Below are 18,322 nucleotides of genomic sequence, written 5' to 3'. Positions count from 1 at the left end.
CCAAAGACATCACCACAAATTGTGGTGAATTGTGGTGAGAATTGTACCATAATTCTCAAGAATTCTTTCTTGGCTGTCAGCTCACATCACTGAGCATCTAAGGTTCCCTGATAATACATCTGTTATGCTAATTTATTTATTTATGTATTTTTAAAAGATTTTATTTATTTATTCATGGGAAACATAGAGACAGAAGACACAGTCTTCTTAGGAGAAGCCTGATGTGGGACTTGATCCCAGGACGCTGCGTTCACGACCTGAGCCAAAGGCAGACGTTCAACCACTGAGTCACCCAGGGGTCTCACATCCATCTTTCCTAATGGGAATTACCTCATCCCTTTTAAGTCTAGGGACTCCTGGGTGGCTTAGCGGTTGAGCCTCTGCCTTTGGCTTAGAGCGGGATTCTGGGATCCCCCCCCCCCCCCAGTCCCACATCGGGCGCCTGCAGGGAGCCTGCTTCTCCCTCTGCCTGTGTCTCTGCCTCTCTCGGTGTCTCTCATGAATAAATAAATAAAACTTAAAAAAAAAAGTCTAGAAAGTCCCACCCCCGCCCCTCTAGACAACCCATACATTCTACTCTTTCTGTGGTGTGGAGTTTAATCCCCACAACCCCACCACCACTTAACTCTATGGGATTACTTTTGGTGTGTGATAGAAGATACGCATCTAAATTCAATTTTTCCCCCAATGAGCTCATCGATTATCCCAGAATTATTAATTGAATAATCCTTCCTGTCACTATTATTTGTGAAACCTTCTCTGTCAGCATCTTTTATGCTGGCGGGTTTACTTCTTGCGGGCTCCCCACCTTCCTTGCGCTGGTGCCAGCCTCAGCCCATTTCCGTCGGGGGGCTGCTTTAACAGTGGTTCGCACCCTCGGACGTGGGCAGGGGCCCCTGCGGCCGCGCTCGCACCGCCTCCCCCGCGGCCTGGAGGCCTGCGGCGCCACGTGTTCCCAGGCGCAGCCCGCGCGCAGGTGCGCTGGGTCCCGCCGGGTGGGGGCGGGGGAGGCAGGTGTCCCTAACGACTCTCCCGCCCTCCAGCCTGGGAGGGAGCTGGCCCGGGCTCCGTCACCACATGACACGGGGGAAGGAGCCCTCTGGCCTCCTTGGGGTTTTGAGACCTTCGCAGGGATGGGGTGGAAGCAGAGGCCTGGGCCAGCCTCCTCGCCTCCCCGCTGCGGCTGCGGCTCGGCTCGGCTCGGCTCGGCTCGGCTCGGCTCGGCCAGCTCCCGTCGCTGGCCCCCCCCAGCTCCCGGCCCAGGCCGGCTTGCAGGCTTTCTGTGCCCCGTGTCTCTCGTAGGTCCTCTGCTTCCGGGAACCCCAGGAATCTCCCGCGGAGGCCAGTCTTGCTGATCTGATCCTAAAGACGCCCTTGCCCAGCGCGGGGAGGATGGCCTGACTCGCCGGCCCGGAATGTCAGAGCTGAAATCCTTCTCTGAGCTCCTCACTTGGGATTAAACCTGCCGTTTGCTGACCCGCTGCAAGGAGCCAAGGACTGTTTACAGACCTCTCTTTGGATCCTCACAACCACCCTATTGGGTGTTCATTTCCCTGTTTACCGCTGGGGAAACTGAGACTCAGAAAAACGAAGTTCCATGGCTGAAGTTTCCCTCGCAGCAAGCAGTGTGGCTGGGAGTTCACTACAGGATGTGTTAACGGGTCTCTCTCCAGGTGTCTTTTTACAAGGTTGGCCTCTAGGAGTACCCATCTGAGTGCCTGCACGCGGCAGATTATCCCTGTCTCCCCCTTTTTTGGTCATATGCGCAGATAGAAAATCAAGGGCCCCCGGGTGGCGCAGCGGTTAGCGGCGCCGCCTTCAGTCCAGGGCGTGATCCTGGTAGACCCCGGGTCGAGTCCCACGTCGGGCTCCCTGCATGGAGCCTGCTTCTCCCTCCTGTATCTCTGCCTCTCTCTCTCTCTCTCTCTCTCTCTCTCTCTCTCTCTGCCTCTCATGAATAAATAAATAAAATCTTTAATCAATTTTTTTTAAATTTTTTATGTATTTATGATAGTCACAGAGAGAGAGAGAGAGGCAGAGACACAGGCAGAGGGAGAAGCAGGCTCCATGCACCGGGAGCCCGATGTGGGATTCGATCCCAGGTCTCCAGGATCGCGCCCTGGGCCAAAGGCAGGCGCCAAACCACTGTGCCACCCAGGGATCCCCCAATAAATAAAATCTTTAAAAAGAAAATCAAGGGCCCTTCTACACTGACATGAGCCATATAGGATGTGGAAAAAGAAAATTAAGGAAAAGCAGTCTGATTGTAATTAGAAAATTGCAACCAGAGAGGCAGAGATCAGTATGTGTGTGTGCTGAAAGAGCATGTAGAAGTCTCTTCCACTTACTACTGACAGGGGTACTTATTTCACTGATCAGATAAAAATCCTACCATGATGGTTATAATACAAAATAAAAATTAGGGGATCCCTGGGTGGCTCAGCAGTTTGGCGCCTGCCTTTGGCCCAGGTATAATCCTGGAGTTCCGGGATCGAGTCCTGGCGTCGGGCTCCCGGCATGGAGCCTGCTTCTCCCTCTGCCTGTGTCTCTGCCTCTCTCTCTCTATGTCTATCATGAATAAATAAAATCTTAAAAATAAAAAAATCTTCTGGGAATGCCTGGGTGGCTCAGTTGGTTAAGCATCTGCCTTTGACTCCGAACATGGTCTCAGGGTTCTGGGATCCAGCTGCCTTGTGGGGAGTCTGCTTCTTGCTCTTCCTTTTCTGATTCCCCTAAACTCGTGTGCTCTCTGTCTAAAAATAAAATAAAATAAAAATCACCTTAATGTTTAATAATAAAGAAGTAGCTAAAAGCTAAATCAACTAGGGTGCCTCTATATGATGAAATATTATGCAGGCCTTAAAATATCCTTGTCATTTATTGGTGTCTGTGTTATGCCAGGAATTAGAGCTGGGGATAATAAGACAAAATGAGATGCTTCCAGCAATCAAGGAAGGAGATAGGCTCACAAACAGATAAGGGACTTGGAGCATTTATAGACATCATGACTGAAGTGTGTGTGCAGGGATAGACACCGGGCTGCTGAGAGAGGGAGATCATCCTTCTGAAGTTGCTGTGAGCATTAGGAAAAGTGATTTAGAAGATGACCATGATGGGTACCTGGGTGGCTCAGCAGTTGAGCATCTGCCTTAGGCTCAGGGCTTGATCCAGATGGAGTCCTGCTTCTCCCTCTATCTGTGTCTCTGCTTCTCTCTCTCTCTCTGTGTCTCTCTTGAATAAAATCTAAAAAAAAAAAAAAAAAAAGACGACGACACTTGAGCCATGTCTTGTTTCTTTCTGGAGTTTATAAGGACGTGGGGAAAATTTCTCAGTTATGATGCTAATTTAAAGAGGATTAAGAGATGCACATATAGTATGATCTAAAGGTCAAGGGGCCACTGCACAAGCTTTGGCTTGCTCAATACCACGTGCAATTTACATGAGAAAGAACTTAGAAAGTTTTATCTTGTGTAAACAGTTTTATTTTGGGTTTTCTGACTCTCACCACCAAAACTAACCCTAACTCAAATCCACACTGTATGTCCCGGGGTCCCAGCAGGAACACACATGGGGAATGTGAAGAGAGCTTAATAATGAAAGGACTATAAGAGCGTGGGTGCGGTCTAGGGAACCACCGGAGCTGGAAGAGCACCCCAGAGCTGCTAACGGTGGGAGCCAGCACCTGGGTCTGAAGGGGCCAACGGGGCAGCCATTAGGGGAACCCAGAGCAGGAGAGAGCCGTGCGCGGGGGGGGGGGGGGGGGGGCCTGGCAACAGCTGGGACCTCTGGTCGAGGGACATGGTCTATGTTGAGCCAGCAGCTAGAGCCGCGGGAGAATTCGGACTTGGCTCCTCCCATCTTCTGCCCCGGCGGTCGCTGGGCTATCTCCACGGGGGGTGTAGGCCTCCCCTGATGCGGTTCAGCTTCGCAGGGACAGGGCTGGTGTGTGCGACGGCGGGGGGGGGGGGGGGGGGGGGGAGGGGGCGGTGTTCTGAAGGGTCACAAGGGAAGCACCTCTTCTCTTTTGTCCAGATAAAAAATCCATGCCCCATGGGGATCAAGGAAAAGAGGTTTGTAGGAGGAGCCTATGCCCCTGTGCCAAACTGGGTCTTTTTGCCAGCATCATGATCATGCGTGGCCCGTTCTGTGCAAGTCTTGGAGTTCCTTCTAAAGCACCGCACCGGGGCAGCCCCCGGTGGCTCAGCGGCTTAGCGCCGCCTTCAGCCCAGCCCAGGGTGTGATCCTGGAGCCCCGGGATCGAGTCCCACGTCGGGCTCCCTGCATGGAGCCTGCTTCTCCCTCTGCCTGTGTCTCTGCCCCCCCCCTCTCTCTCTCTCTCTCTGTCTCTCATGAATAAATAAATAAATAATCTTAAAAAAAAAAAAAAAAACAAACATGCCCCAGCACCGAGGACACACCGTGTCGCATCAGCTACCATATAATTGAGAGGGGACAGCGATTTGACCATACTCCCGTTGAAACCTGGAATGCTAGCTATCACCAGTACTCTTTACTTAAGTTAGCAGGAAAAAACTGGGGTAACAAGGCCTGCTTTCACCCTCAGTGAGACACTCTCCTCATCCTTTGCCAGCACCAGGTTTCTTTACCTGGTGGGTGGGTGACTTGACTTCTATTCCTATGGGGTCTGAGTCCTTAGGTGGTCTTGGTGGTCTTGACTTCTTGGGTTGCTGGTTTTCTGTGGACCTGGACTACTGGTTGGAGGATTATGAAGAAGCACCTCAGTGAATGCCCTGGGCTCCAGATCTAGCCCCATCTCTATTGTGCAGTGGCAACATAATTTTCTCTAGGAATTGGGCTTAATCAACCGAGACATTACAGAAGTATCTTTCTCTGCCTACTGGATCAGTAGCAGGAGAAACCAAAATGGCCAGGGCCCACCTCAGCTTCCAAGTCCTCAGTACTATGACTGTTGCATGGTAGAAGTGTTTCTCCCTTGAGTACTAGGATCACCAAACTCCCTGAGTCCTTTCCATTATTGGAATGGGTTGAAACAAATTCTTTAAGTATGAGACTGAAGAGCCTCCTATTGTCCCCACCTCTTGGCTGTATATGATTATGTGTGGTTATGGTTTAAAGAATACACTGCACCCAGTAGGATGGCCCCAAAGTCTGGCAGGGTGAAGTTTCTCAGCTATGCTCTAGATGAGTTTTCAGCAGACCAATCCACCATCCTATCTTGCCAGCACTTTTGGGTCATGGGCACATGGTAAACCAGTGAGTGCCTTGGGAGTGAGCTCATTTATACATTTCTTTGGCAATGAAATGTGTGCCCTGGTTGGAGGTGATGTTATGTGGAATGCCATGGTGATGGGTAAGGTATTCTCTCCATCAGAATACCTGAGGCTGGCAGGATGGTGGTGCTGACAGAAGCACTGGAGGCAGAGAGGGTGAATTCATACCTGGAATATGTGTCTGTTCTCATGAGGATAAAGCACAGCCCTCCCATGCTGGGAGGGCCCAGTCAAATCAGTCTACAACTGGATGAGAATGGTGCCTCATCAGGGACCCAGGATTGGGATGTAAGATGGGCCCTCAGCACTGGGCACAGCCAGATTCGCCTCAAAGAGGGGAAGACTATGTTACTGAACCAAAGCATAACTTCCATCCCTGCCACCATGGGTCTATTGAACAGGGCCTGAAATGCCTAGGAAAAGAGGCTGACCAAAGCACACAGAACTCTACTTGTGTCCAATGGTGACCATTCTTCCCATGTCTTTTTGTGAGGTATTATAGTTGCCTTGCCTTTGGCTGTTAAGCATCACCACCTTGCCTTTATGCTATCAGGATACTATATTATTCTGCTTGAGATTCTAGAATCCAGTTCCACTGAATCCAGCGCCCTCCAACAGCATCTCTAGCCTACAGAGGACAGCCATCAAAGCAAGTCAAGGATGCAGGTGGCTCTCACCAGTGCATTTTCTCTCCTTCTCCTTCTTTCTCCTCCTCCTCCTCCTCCTTCTTCTTCTTCATCTTTATTCTCCTTCTCCTTCTTCTAAAGTAAACTCTACACCCAATGTGAGGCTCAAGCTCTTGACTCTGACAGCAAGGGTTGCATGCTCTACCGACTGAGCAAGCCAGGTGCCCCTTACCAATGCATTTCTTAATGCTTTGGCGAAGGGAGGGTTTTCCAGACCCCCTTAACATATATGTGAGGGGTGGCTAGTCAGGTTGCACACAATAAATCCAGTCCAGCATTCCCACCCTTCTGAGATTTTGGATTCCTTCCTCTACAGTATGCCAGGGAAATTCTGGCATTTCAAGTTTACTAACTGTAGGTTACCATTAAGTCCAGGCTTTAATTAACCAACCTCATAGACTATTAATGCCTCTCTCAGGTGCTCGAGCCAAACACATTAAATCCCAAATCCCAGATGAGCATCCATGGCCTTGAGTTTGGCCAAACTGAGTCTTACATTCCACCCTTCTGGGTCTATTTCCCTTAGAACCCATTCCCACACATACTGCTGTGGCTCCTGCCAAGGCAGTTTAGCAAGATCTATAACCCCTTGTCTGGGCGTACTCTCAGCGTGGGCCCTGCGCTTCTCTGCTCAGACTGTTCTGAGATCTAGCTTGAGAAGAGCCAGGGAGGATTGGAGGTGGGGAGATCCTGAAGCTGATGTCCAGAGGGACAGAAGCACCACATGTCTGCCAGAATGTCTCCTTCTCATTTCAGAGTCCCGCCCCTCCCCCCATCAGTGCCCTATGTGAGCCTCCTCTCATGCTACCCTAAAGGGCTGGACACTTAAGTAGCACTGCAACTTGGCAACGCTTAGGATGACATCAAGGTCCCAGTCCTCAGCCACCGGAGCCCTCCCTGCCTTTAGGAGATGAGGGACTCCTCCCAGGTGCCATCAAGGTGTCCTGTTTACACACTCACATCTCCTGTCAGACATTGATCATGTCCAGTTCTCCTTCCCTTGTGGCCTTCAGAAGCCAAGTGAGTCCAGGCCGTAGTGAGGACAAGCCACAGCCATGTTGCCTGCCATCTCCCCATCTCAACAATGCAGTATTCTCCACTTCACCCTGCCACCCCCAATGATAATCTGAGTGATGGCGATACACCTACATGCAGTGGATTCCCCGGGGGCATTTTCCCTCAGCAAGGAGGCTTCCTCTGTCCTCTTTGAATTTATGATCAACCCAATCTCAGTATTCTGTCTGAGGCTGTTCCTGGAGCCAATTCCATTTTGGGTGAGTGTGGACAGGAGGCAGACGATGCATACATATTGGGTAATTTGAAGAGAATTTAATAAAGGGACCATTTATAGTGGTGTGGCAGTATGACAGGATATCTCAAGGGATAATGCAGTACCTGGAACTGGCAATGAGCCTGAAGGGGTGAGAGGAAGGAGCAATGCAGGGCCCCAAAGCTGGAGACCTGGCAGAGGGACCCTGTGGCCCATGGGAATCCTGGAGGGAGGGAAGTTGAGGAATAAATACCCTGACCTCCTTCTCCTTTCTTCTGCTGGGGCCCTCACTAGCCAAAAGCAAAGCCAGAGGTTAAGGGAGCCTATTGCAATGTTTGTAGACATCGGTGTGCAGGAAACTCAGTGGATAAGGGTGGAGAGAGGATCTGGTGGGGTCACAGAAGGGAGTCACAGAAGGCAGTCAGCACAGTCAACCATCCGATCAGAATTTTAATAACTGTCTTTGTGGGCATCCCAAGACATTTATGACATTGACATTTATAAAGACATTTGCAGAATGTCTCTCACTCTAAGGTCTGTTCATTTCCTCCAGATGAGATTCAGAGTGAACCTTCTGGGCAGGAGTACCACAGAAGAGATGTAGTATTCCCACGTCCATCGTGTCCTCAGTGCATCACATCAGGAGACACATGGTGCCCGTTTGTTCTGTTAATAGTAATTAGACTGAAAAAAAGTAATTAGACCTTGATTACAGGATGAAGGCAGTGCTTGCCAGATCCGGCCAACTTTCAATAAACTTAGAAACCTGAGAATAATCGGCACTGACTTTCCAGAGAGCCAGAGGGACTGTAGCACACCTGGTCTGCTTTCATCTTTTCTCATCCTCTTTGAAAATACCAGGCACAGAATCTTGTTGGCAGGAAAAGGGGAGAGTGGTGAAGCTCCCCCGTCACTTAACTCCCAGTTCTTCGGAGGCCACTGGAAGTCTCTCCGCAGCTATTTTCTGTGTGGAGCTGCGGAGTCAGGCCAGGCTCGGAGATGATCCCCTGGCCGTCTGTCTCTACACGTGCCCGGCAGGTACACACTTACGCACAAGTGTGAAAATAGGTATGGACTGGGGTGCCTGGCTGGCTAAGTCTGAGGGGCACGCGACTTTCCATCTCGGGGTCCTGAATTCGAGCCCTAAGAGATTACTGAAAAGAAAAGAAAGAAGAAAAAAGAAGAGAAAGGAAAAGAGCTTTGTAGGAGGAGCCTATGCCCCTGTGCCAAACTGGGTCTTTTTGCCAGCATCATGATCATGCGTGGCCCGTTCTGTGCAAGTCTTGGAGTTCCTTCTAAAGCACCGCACCGGGGCAGCCCCCGGTGGCTCAGCGGCTTAGCGCCGCCTTCAGCCCAGCCCAGGGTGTGATCCTGGAGCCCCGGGATCGAGTCCCACGTCGGGCTCCCTGCATGGAGCCTGCTTCTCCCTCTGCCTGTGTCTCTGCCTCTCACTCTCTCTGAATTAAAAAAAAAAAATCTTAAAAAAAAGCACTGCCACGTTGCAGGCTCTGGTGTGGGCTAGTTTTCCGTGTGCGTGGAGCTGGTCGCGGCTCTCAAGTGCTCCCCCCTCTGGGCCGGCTTGGTACGCTCCACGAACCCCCTCCATTGCCTCCGATGGTGGTTGCACCCACCGCCCCGGAAGCGTTTCGCGCTGCCGCGGGCGAGGCGGAACAGCGGCGCATGGAGCAGTCCGGCGGTCGGAGCGGCCTGGGCTGCGGCCCCGCGCCCGCGGAGTCGGCCTCGGCATCAGTGAGCCTGGCGCAGCTCGTGCAGCTGGTCCAGCAGGGCCGGGAGCTCCCTGGCCTGGAGAGGCCCCACATCGCGGCGACCCACGGCGAGCCCACGGCGTCGCAGCTCCCACGGAGGCCCAAGCCCTGGGAGGCCGCAGGGTCGGCCGCGGGGTCGGCAGAGGCCGCCGCATCGCCGCCCTAGACCACGGGTCCCGGGTCCCGGGAGACGAGCCGCGTGGACGGGTCCTGCTCGGCGGAAGCGGGATTGCGCCTTCTCGATGGCCCGCAGTGGGTTTCTGAGGCTCCATGTCCTTTACCTCTTGGACCCGGAAGGCGGGGCTGTGCCCTGCGTTACCTCGGACCCCGGATACTGGCCACGGTTTTTCATCTTTTGTGCATTCGCCCGGACTCATCTCGGCTGGACTTAAGCCTCCTGGGAGTATAATCGGGGTTGTCTGGATCCGTATTTCTGAAGCATGATCCTCATTAAATTTTTAAAATACCCAGTTTCAGCCCTTATAATTGACAAACCTCATACTTCACTGTCCCCGATGTATAGATATTTTCATTAAAGAAAAAAAATGATTGTATTTATTAGCACGAGCAGGGGAGGGGCAGGGGGAGAGGAAGCAGCAGACTCCTCAATGGGCAGGGAGCCGGGGGGGGGGGGGGGGGGGGGCGGCGGGAGGCTCTATCCCAGGACCTGAGATCACGACCTCAGCAGAGGTCAGATACTTAACCGAGCCTTTCAGGAAACTTTTTTTTCTTCTTTCGTTTTATGAGAGAGGTAGAGACATAGGCAGAGGGAGAAGCAAGCTCCCCTCGGGAAGCTCAATGGGGGGACTCTATCCTGGATCCCAGGATCTCGCCCTGAGCCAAGAGCAGAAGCTCAAGCCGAGCCACCCAGGTGTCCCTATGTGTTTTCCTTACAATGCTACTGAAGACGCACACAGAATTTTATTAGTAATGGAAGAGGACCTCAGTGTTTATCTTCCGGTTCAGCTTATTCTGGTGGTAATGGAAACGTATCTGGGATCCAAATGGTGTTGATTTTAGATAGCCATTCTCTAGATCAGCAGCTAATAAAAGGTTTGATGATTACACTTGGCCCCAGAAGGACTTCAAAGATACATTAAATCAATGAAATCCCAAAGCATTAAAAAGGCCAATCAACAACAAAAAGTCTTAGGACTCTTTGGTTCAGGGAATTAGTAAGGTCAGGCTCCAAGTTTAGAACAGAAGAAAAGCTCCTACAACCACTTTCTCAAGTTTGTCTCTTTAAACAACCCACATGGCTCGCAGCCCCCACTCTTGCTTCCTGAAATTAGTTGGTTTTCCCTACACCTAGAACATATATATATGGCTTATGGTGTCAGGAATGGGTGTTGGTGGCCATGAACCATTCACATAAGCATACACTATGTACAGATTATACAATAAGACTCTTTTTTTCCCCAGAAATATAGTTCCACAACTTGTTCAAGGAATGGTATATCATAGTACATGACACAGAAGTACATTAACTTTTATAACTTATTTACATAGAATTCTAAGTTTAAAGCTATTATATTGCTTAATCCTTTGAACAACTGTGAAGCACACATGCTAGACTAGCTAGCCCCATTTTGCAGGTAAGAATGGAAATATTCCTTTATTTAGTATAAAACAGATCTGTGATAGAAACCCTGGGCTTCCAACATTCACAAATGCTCTTTTCCCATAGCTTTTCCTTACATCATTTAAAAGTAATTTGATTTCACAATGCTTTAAAGTTTAAGTGTAAGCTCTAACATCTATTCCTGGCAGGTTCTCTTGAGCCAACCAACCTAATTAATTACCTCACAATCTGGCACATTTTAAGGCATTGTTGTATTTCTAACTCAACCTCACGGTTACGTTTGAGGGCTGAATGAGCCAAAAGTACGGCAAAGCTGATCCTTTAAGGGACCAGGGAACACAACGGTTGTGTTTTCAAGTCTTACCTATGCTGGCACACCTTCACCAACTATTCAGATGGCAACTGAAGCAACAAAGTGACACAGATGATCAACACAAGCAAGATCAGATCCCCGTTTTCTAGGTCTCATGACCCCAAGAGCCCTAGTGTTGGTCTACTACATTGTTACCAGCAGGGTAGACAGCAATACTTTTGTTGAAGTCTAGACTATGCAAGGAGAGGGTCCAATTAAGCCTGCCTGAAGCCTACAAGACCTAACAGTACTACTTTCATCCATTCCAAACAAAGAAAATTCCATCCTGAAGCCCAGCAGAAACAAATGGTGGGCATTTCTCAGAGGTAGATGGTACATGGGGCTCAGGAAATCTACCAGTGTTCCTTTTTTTTTTTAATTCATGAGAGACAGAGAGGGGCTGAGTCACAGGTAGAGGAAGAAGCAGGCTCCCCTCAGAGAGCCTGATGTGGGACTTGATCCCTGAACTCCAGGATTACACCCAGAGCTGAAAACAGAGCTCAATTGCTGAGCCATCCAGGCATCCCTACCACTTTCTTTTTTTTTAAGATTTTATTTATTCATGAGAGAGAGAGAGAGAGGCAGAGACACAGGCAGAGGGAGACGCAGGCTCCATGCAGGGAGCCTGATGTGGGACTTGATCCTGGGTCTCCAGGATCACGTCCTGGGCTGAAGGTGGTGCTAAACCGCTGAGCCACCCGGGCTGCCCTACCACTGTGTTCCTAGGAAACACCCAATTGGATTCAAGGGGAAAAGCTATCTTGGTAAGCTTTGGTCTTCCACAGGCCATGAGACCAGAGAAGACTAACAATGTCAGGGCCTAGGTGACCAATCCAGGTATTGCAGGACTTCCTTACATAGGTGCATGGATCCCTAAGAAGAGTCTATGAACATACAAAAACTTCCAAGCAAAAATCTGAGTGTATGGGTTTTCTGGGAAAAGTGCTATTCCCTTCTCAGAGACCCAAGAACAGGTTAAGATCCTGAGCTAAAGCAATGGACCAAGCCAATGGCAGGCTAGGTGAAGGATGCCACCAAATACACTTCAGGGGCCAGCCAAGTGTGAGAACTCGCAAAGCTGTCACCAAAAAGGACATGGACTCACAGCAGAGACAGCTGAGCACTGTTTTTGTGCTCTTCTTTGTAACTATTTCAAGGTCTGTCCAAAACAAGGCCCCAGAACCCCCAGGTTCAAGTATGTCCCTGAGCTTGGTCCACTGCCGTCTTCCATTCACGTTTGGGTATTCGTTCACCATTAAACCTCAGACCAGAAGATGTGATGCAGCAGGACTCCTTCTATGGCATGAGTCCTCTGCTGATTTGAGAGGTGGCAGTGGCAGGCAACGTGGAAAATACACTGAAATTTTTCCTTGAAACTGCTGTGGTCAGAAGTGCCTGCCAGGAGCATCATCATCTTTTCCTTGACCCTCTCTCTAGTTTCTGAAGATATAGCAGAAAATAATCTTCTTTGAAGATACTGGTAACAATTCCAGAAGACAAAACACATGCCACCAATGCACTGTGCTTCCAGATATTCTGAGGAAGAAAAACACAACTTCATTAACATAAGTTTAATGAAAGCACCTCAGATTAATCACAATAAGCAATTTCAAAAAGTTAAGATACTTTCAACAAAATAGATGGTTTAAATCTTCATGTCCTTTTTTTTTTTTTTTAAAGATTTTATTTATTTATTCATAGAGACAGAGAGAGAGAGGCAGAGACACAGGCAGAGGGAGAAGCAGGCACCATACAGAGAGCCTGATGTGGGACTCAATCCCCTGATGTGGGACTCAATCCCGGGTCTTCAGGATCACGCCCTGGGCTGCAGGTGGCGCTAAACCGCTGCGCCACCAGGGCTGCCCTCTTCATGTCCTTTGAAATTGGTTTTTAATATTCTCTCCCCATTTCCAGATAAATGACCACAGCGATACAGATTTTTTTTTTGCTACTCGACATTTTCTAGCCTTTAATTGTTGGATACACATAGTGTCATGTCCTGACCAGGCAGTCACTGTTCTAAGCACATTTCCATGTTAGACTGGTAGCTACCAGTCTTCTCTCTCCCCCATTGCTAGAGTTACTTTTCAGATACTGGTAAATGCAAAAACAATTTTTTTTAACTGGACAGACATGGCCCATCAAAGCCAGCCAAAGGGCAGTTTCCAGCCCTGCCTCACCTGGGTTTAATTCAGCTGCCGAATGAGCTGATTGATGCGTTCACCTCGATAGCCAGGTAAGCCCACTTCCTTGAGGAAGCCCACTCTATTCTTGGTAGCATGTCGGGCCATTGAGAGGTGGAAAGGACGTAAGAACGCAGAGATGGCCTGGAAATTCTTCCCCGGAAAGGCAATTTCATGAATGAGGTCTTCCAAGCAAATAACACCATACTTCCCTAAGAAACAAAAGGTACAGATTCCTTTATTCAACACTTCTCCAGTATATATATACTATGAGGCTCTTACGTGCCAAAGCTGGGCACTCTGGTAGGTTCTTGGGACCCCAAAAAGAATATGACCTAAATTCCACACCAAGAAGACCAGAGATCCTTGCTTTGTACCCCAACTGACCTGTAAAGTGGAACACTCACCCAGATGCTCCTCAATCACTGTGTTGTCCGTCAAAGGGATGGTTTTATTCTTGACCTTGGCTTGTCCACGTTTCAAGATGAGTTCCCGGACAGACTTCAGATTTGGAAATCTATGTGAGGCAGAATGAAGTACAGCCTTATCAGCCCCTGGCACTGTAACTGACACTGGCCTGTCTCAGTCCTGCAGCCTGGCCGAGGAGAGATTAGTCCACACCCCCCTTCTTCCCACCAAGAAATCTGTTATCACACTACAGCTGGGAAGCTTGGAATTACACAAGTGAAGAAGGGGGTCAAAAACCAGAGTGGCCTTGACTAGGTAATTAGAAATTAAAATTTATGGATATAAACATTCACCACAAAAAAAAAAAATTTACTTTCCCAGGAAAAAATAAAATAAGCGCTGGCTTACAGTTCAGGACTCTCACCTTATATGACCCTTACTCAAGATGGTGCCAGAATTTGAAATTAAATCCAGGCCTTGGTGATCCCTGGGTGGTTCAGCGGTTTAGTGCCGCCTTCGACCCAGGGCGTAATCCTGGAATCCTGGGATCAAGTCCCACATTAGGCTTCCTGCATGGAGCCTGCTTCTCCCTCTGCCTGTGTCTCTGCCTCTCTCTCTGTCTCTCATGAATAAATAAATAAAATCTTAAAAAAAAAAAAAAATCCAGGCCTTTGCTGGGTTTTAATATTTGAAGGAACACTACTCTTACATAAACACTGCCCCAAGCTGTTTGAAGACCCCCCAAATTAATTTATTTCTACCCCTCTTACTCAGCCTCAGCCTACAAGTGAACAAGCCCTGCCATGGTACTGCTCATGGCACATTATCAGCAGCTCTGCTATCTCCTGTTCTACCTGTCCCACGTTCCAAGGTTCTACGGCTGGCAGCTGATTTCTGGTGACTGTGGTCACAACAAAATATTTCTTCAAGCAGCAACACAAGCCTCAGAGAAGAGTATCCCATGCATCGTAGTGTTCTCATCACGCTCAAATACAATCTAATATGAATCCACACACCCAAAAAATCTTCTCACCCCAGGTCACATAAGGTTCCACTATCCGCAGTGTCTTCATGGTCTGGGGGGTTACTCTGAAAAAGACACCACTGAAGATCTTCTTCAGGCGCAGCCTTGCAATGGTCCTCTGTACCAGTGAACTCACCCCATTAATCCTGAAATGAACAGCAGAGGCTTTATTCAGTTTACGTCAGGCCAGCAAGCAACTATAAAATGTTTGCCACTACAGGGCATCAAGAGAGCAAGACACAGACTATGTCTAACAGGTCAGGAGGTGGCAGCTATGTAAACAGATCATTCTCACATGATGTGGAGCAATGCCTGAGGTGCTATAAGAACACAGAGAGAGGCCCTGATTCGGTGTGTTGGGGGTGTGTGAGTGTGTGTGTAGGGCTGTGCACATCAAGCAAAGGAAGCTGGACTTGCTGCCGTGGGCAGGAACAGCACAAATACTTTAGGGAAAGGAAACACAATCACCTTTCTTCTTTATGATCACTGAGGAAAGCATATAGGACAGATCTGAAAGCGTGACATCAGAGGCAGGGAAACTCAGGAAGCTAATGCGACAGTCCAGGAAAGAGATTATGAGAAGTGGTAGGAAGGTTAATAACGAGGACTCAAAAATATTTAAAGCACACACTTTTCTGGTTTGGGTGCCTGGGTACTGGAAAGAGGAAGGCAGCTGTACATGCAGGTAGACTGGGTAAAGTACAATTAAGTGAGAAAAAAGCTTTATGAACTCTCCCCAGCACTAAATTCGTTCCATTTACTTGACCTTGGTTCAGTTCCTAGAAAGAAGCCTTGATTCTCTCAATTCAGGACTTTCTGCATCTATTCCTGGAAAGCCTTCCTTGAAATTTGTGAATTCCTTCCATGTTTGCAGGTCTCAGCTTCAAGGCCCTGTTTTAGAGTGTCCTGAACCAGTACTGCCCCAACAACAGTCAACCTTCACAGCACTGGGTGTATTTTCGTGTCTGTTTGCCTAAGGTCACTTTCCTTAAACCTTAAAGACAAAAACCATGTTGTGCTTGACCCTGAATTCCCAGCACAACTTGCCCGCGTGACTTAAAGCCTATTATAACTCACTTCCCCCAGAAAGGAGTCTAAAACTGAACCAACAATTTGCTTCAGCCTTGGGAATGTGGCAAGTTCCCCACCTTTGGATGCGTACAATGAAGGCCAAGGAATGTTTATCTGGCACTTCTAAGCCATGAGGTTTCACTTCCAGGCGTCTGAGGCGCACCCTGTCACGCTGCTGCCGCCAGGAATCATGTAGGAACCACTCCAGTCGCTTAAACTTGAGCTTTTTTCCTTTATTCTGCTGCAAAGAAGAGAGACCATCATCACCATTTTGTGCCTCTATTTTTTATTTCTACAATAGTAATTCATCAGGCACTCTCGATTGAATGTATTTTCCATTATGTCCCGCAAACCTAAGCAAACAAACACCTTCTATTCTATTTAAAGGAAAAATGAGGTACCCAAGTGAAGATAGAAATGTGAAAACTCTGAAACTCCTAGGAAAAGCCTCTGATAAATAAAAAAGTTAATTTACATGCTGTTAGCCAGCGTTTACCAACACATATTTATGGAACCTAACATTGGGTTAAGCATCATGAGATACAGAATAAGCAAGAGCTTGTTTCATTTTCCTGACTTCAAAATATCTGTTTTCCAAAAACGTTTAGCAAATAGCAAAAAACTGTTTGGCACCTTTAAGAATAATATTATTTTCTTCCAGGTACACAAGCATGTGTGGTCTTTCAAATCACTTGGTATGAACCTATAGTACAACCTCCACTCCACTTTTTCCTTAACAAACTCTACTGCATTTTACCTGCAGAAAGCGTTTCATAAACACCTGTTAAATGAAGATACGAACCGTACACCTGTTAGAATCGATGGCGACAAGACTGTCGACGACGCCAAATCTAGTTTAACACACCCTACATAGAACTCACCAAACACACATTCCAATTCCCCTCTCTTGGTTCCCCATCATTACCTCCTTCTTGTCCAAAAGCGCCTGCTTTGCTTGAGTGGCTTTAAGGGCCTGATAAGCCTTCCTCTTTTTCAGGAGATTTTCTGGAACCAAAGGGATCTTTTTTCTTTGCCTGATAAGAAAATCGCAATCAGCGAAAGTGTCTAGAAAGCAAATCTTAAATGAAATTCTGAATCATCTCTTCGGCTTCGAGAAACCTTACTCTCTTCAAATTCCTAAAGCCAGACTTCCCTGAAACCTGTGGTTTCTGACTTCAGTTCTCAAGATGGAGCCCTTAACATTCCCTCGTTCCTGAAGCAGTGAAAGGTCACGAACCCTGGGGCCACTGGCCCTCACTAGGCCTCCACGGAGCTTTTACTGCCACAGCCTTTTAAAGACACTAGCAGCTACGTGATTCTAGAGAAGCCCCGAGGGGTTAGGATGGGTGTAGACTCATCTGCAGGGGTAGTACTTGCGTCAGGCTGAGTGAACCCAAGTCCGGCATTCTTCAGCCCGCCGCCGCCGCTCCAGGTAACTCGGGCTTGACGGCGGCTTCCTCCGTCTGACCGTCAGCCCGAACCCTACGGCTTTACTCCTCATCCCACCCTTTGAAATCTGGAGTCTTTTCTCTTGTCCTTCCTTCAGTCCACAAGAACCCTTCTTTTCGCGCCGCGGAGGAATAAACACCGTGGATGGCACCAGATGCTCAAGACCCCACTGAGATTCAAAGCCCCAACACTCACTCTTGCTCCGCCATGTTTCCCGAGCAGCGGCTACTGCTCATGCGCAGCCCCCCCACGTGAGGAAGAGAGGACCGCTCCCGGTTTGCTTGACCATAGAGATGGGTCTTCTAGCCCTCGGAGGACCGCCCCCGACAGCTGGCGCCGTTAGCTGCCGCTAACACAGATTCCGGCCGAAAGTTGCACAGAGCTTCCAAGCACTTTAGGATCCGTGTCACCTTCATAATCCGCTCTCTTCGTTTACTATATTCGTTGAACACTGGTGGCAAGTCTTATAAACAAGGAAACGCTTCCCAGCTGCATCTGCGACTTCCGGTGTGGAGGGCGCGCCGCTCCTCCGACTTCCGGTCGGCGGCGCGAGTTCGAGGACGACTGGGGCGGCCCGGGTGGCGCAGCGGTTTAGCGCCGCCTTCAGCCTGGGGCGTGATCCTGGAGACCGGGAATCGCGTCCCGCGTCGGGCTCCCTGCATGGAGCCTGCTTCTCCCTCTGCCTGTGTCTCTGCCTCTCTCTCTCTGTGTGTCTCTCATGGATAAATAAAATCTTAAAAAAAGAGAGAGGACGACAGGCTGGCATGATCGGCTTTTTGCTGGGTGGGGAGGGCTGGGGCCGTGACTTTGGCTCGTCCGTGTGGGTGGAGGTGTTCGTGGACGACTCCGCATGGTAGACAGTGCTGCTTCTATTCCATCAGCCCGGCCCAGTCAGTGGGTCCCGGAGCAAGTTATCTAACCTCTGTACCTTGGTCTGCTTTACCCATAAGATGGACCTACCCGATAGCGTTCCGAGGATTCTGTGAAATATTCCATTGAAAGAGCTTAGCACGATGTCTGGCGGTAAGCAGGCAAACGCTATGTTGGATTGAAGAATAGAAATTCCTCCTTGCCCGTTTCGGGATCTTCCTTATATACCTCTCAACACCCGGAATTTGCTTCCTTCTTTCCCGGTCTGCATAAAACAAGGAAGAATAGCCCTAGCCCACGTTCTGTCTTCTGGAAACCCCCAGTGCAGCGTGTCTGCAGCATTAATATGCATTGTAGTCACCTGAGGGTCCCGTTAAAATGCAGATTTTCATTCAGTAGGAGGCCGGGG

General features: G+C 49.0%; 2 protein-coding genes across 2 annotated transcripts; one reads left to right on the top strand and one right to left on the bottom strand.

The window, feature by feature from the left end:
• Positions 1-8,778: 8,778 nt before the first annotated feature.
• Positions 8,779-9,444, top strand: CUNH6orf226 (chromosome unknown C6orf226 homolog). Its single transcript, XM_055330475.1, has one exon. The coding sequence runs from the start codon at positions 8,823-8,825 to the stop codon at positions 9,138-9,140; it is 318 nt and encodes a 105-aa protein (XP_055186450.1). The 5' UTR covers positions 8,779-8,822; the 3' UTR covers positions 9,141-9,444.
• Positions 9,445-10,361: 917 nt separating this feature from the next.
• RPL7L1 (ribosomal protein L7 like 1) lies at positions 10,362-17,520 on the bottom strand. Its single transcript, XM_055330476.1, has 7 exons — positions 17,239-17,520; positions 16,520-16,628; positions 15,672-15,835; positions 14,514-14,669; positions 13,499-13,608; positions 13,089-13,303; positions 10,362-12,444 (listed from the first exon to the last, which is right to left on the bottom strand). The coding sequence occupies exons 1-6, from the start codon at positions 17,277-17,279 to the stop codon at positions 13,095-13,097; spliced, it is 789 nt and encodes a 262-aa protein (XP_055186451.1). The 5' UTR covers positions 17,280-17,520; the 3' UTR covers positions 10,362-12,444; positions 13,089-13,094.
• Between the last annotated feature and the right edge of the window lie 802 nt (positions 17,521-18,322).

This window comes from Nyctereutes procyonoides, unplaced genomic scaffold, assembly GCF_905146905.1.
Source record: "Nyctereutes procyonoides isolate TBG_1078 unplaced genomic scaffold, NYPRO_anot_genome, whole genome shotgun sequence".
Classification (NCBI taxonomy): domain Eukaryota; kingdom Metazoa; phylum Chordata; class Mammalia; order Carnivora; family Canidae; genus Nyctereutes; species Nyctereutes procyonoides.
This window is presented reverse-complemented; position numbering and strand designations above follow the sequence as displayed.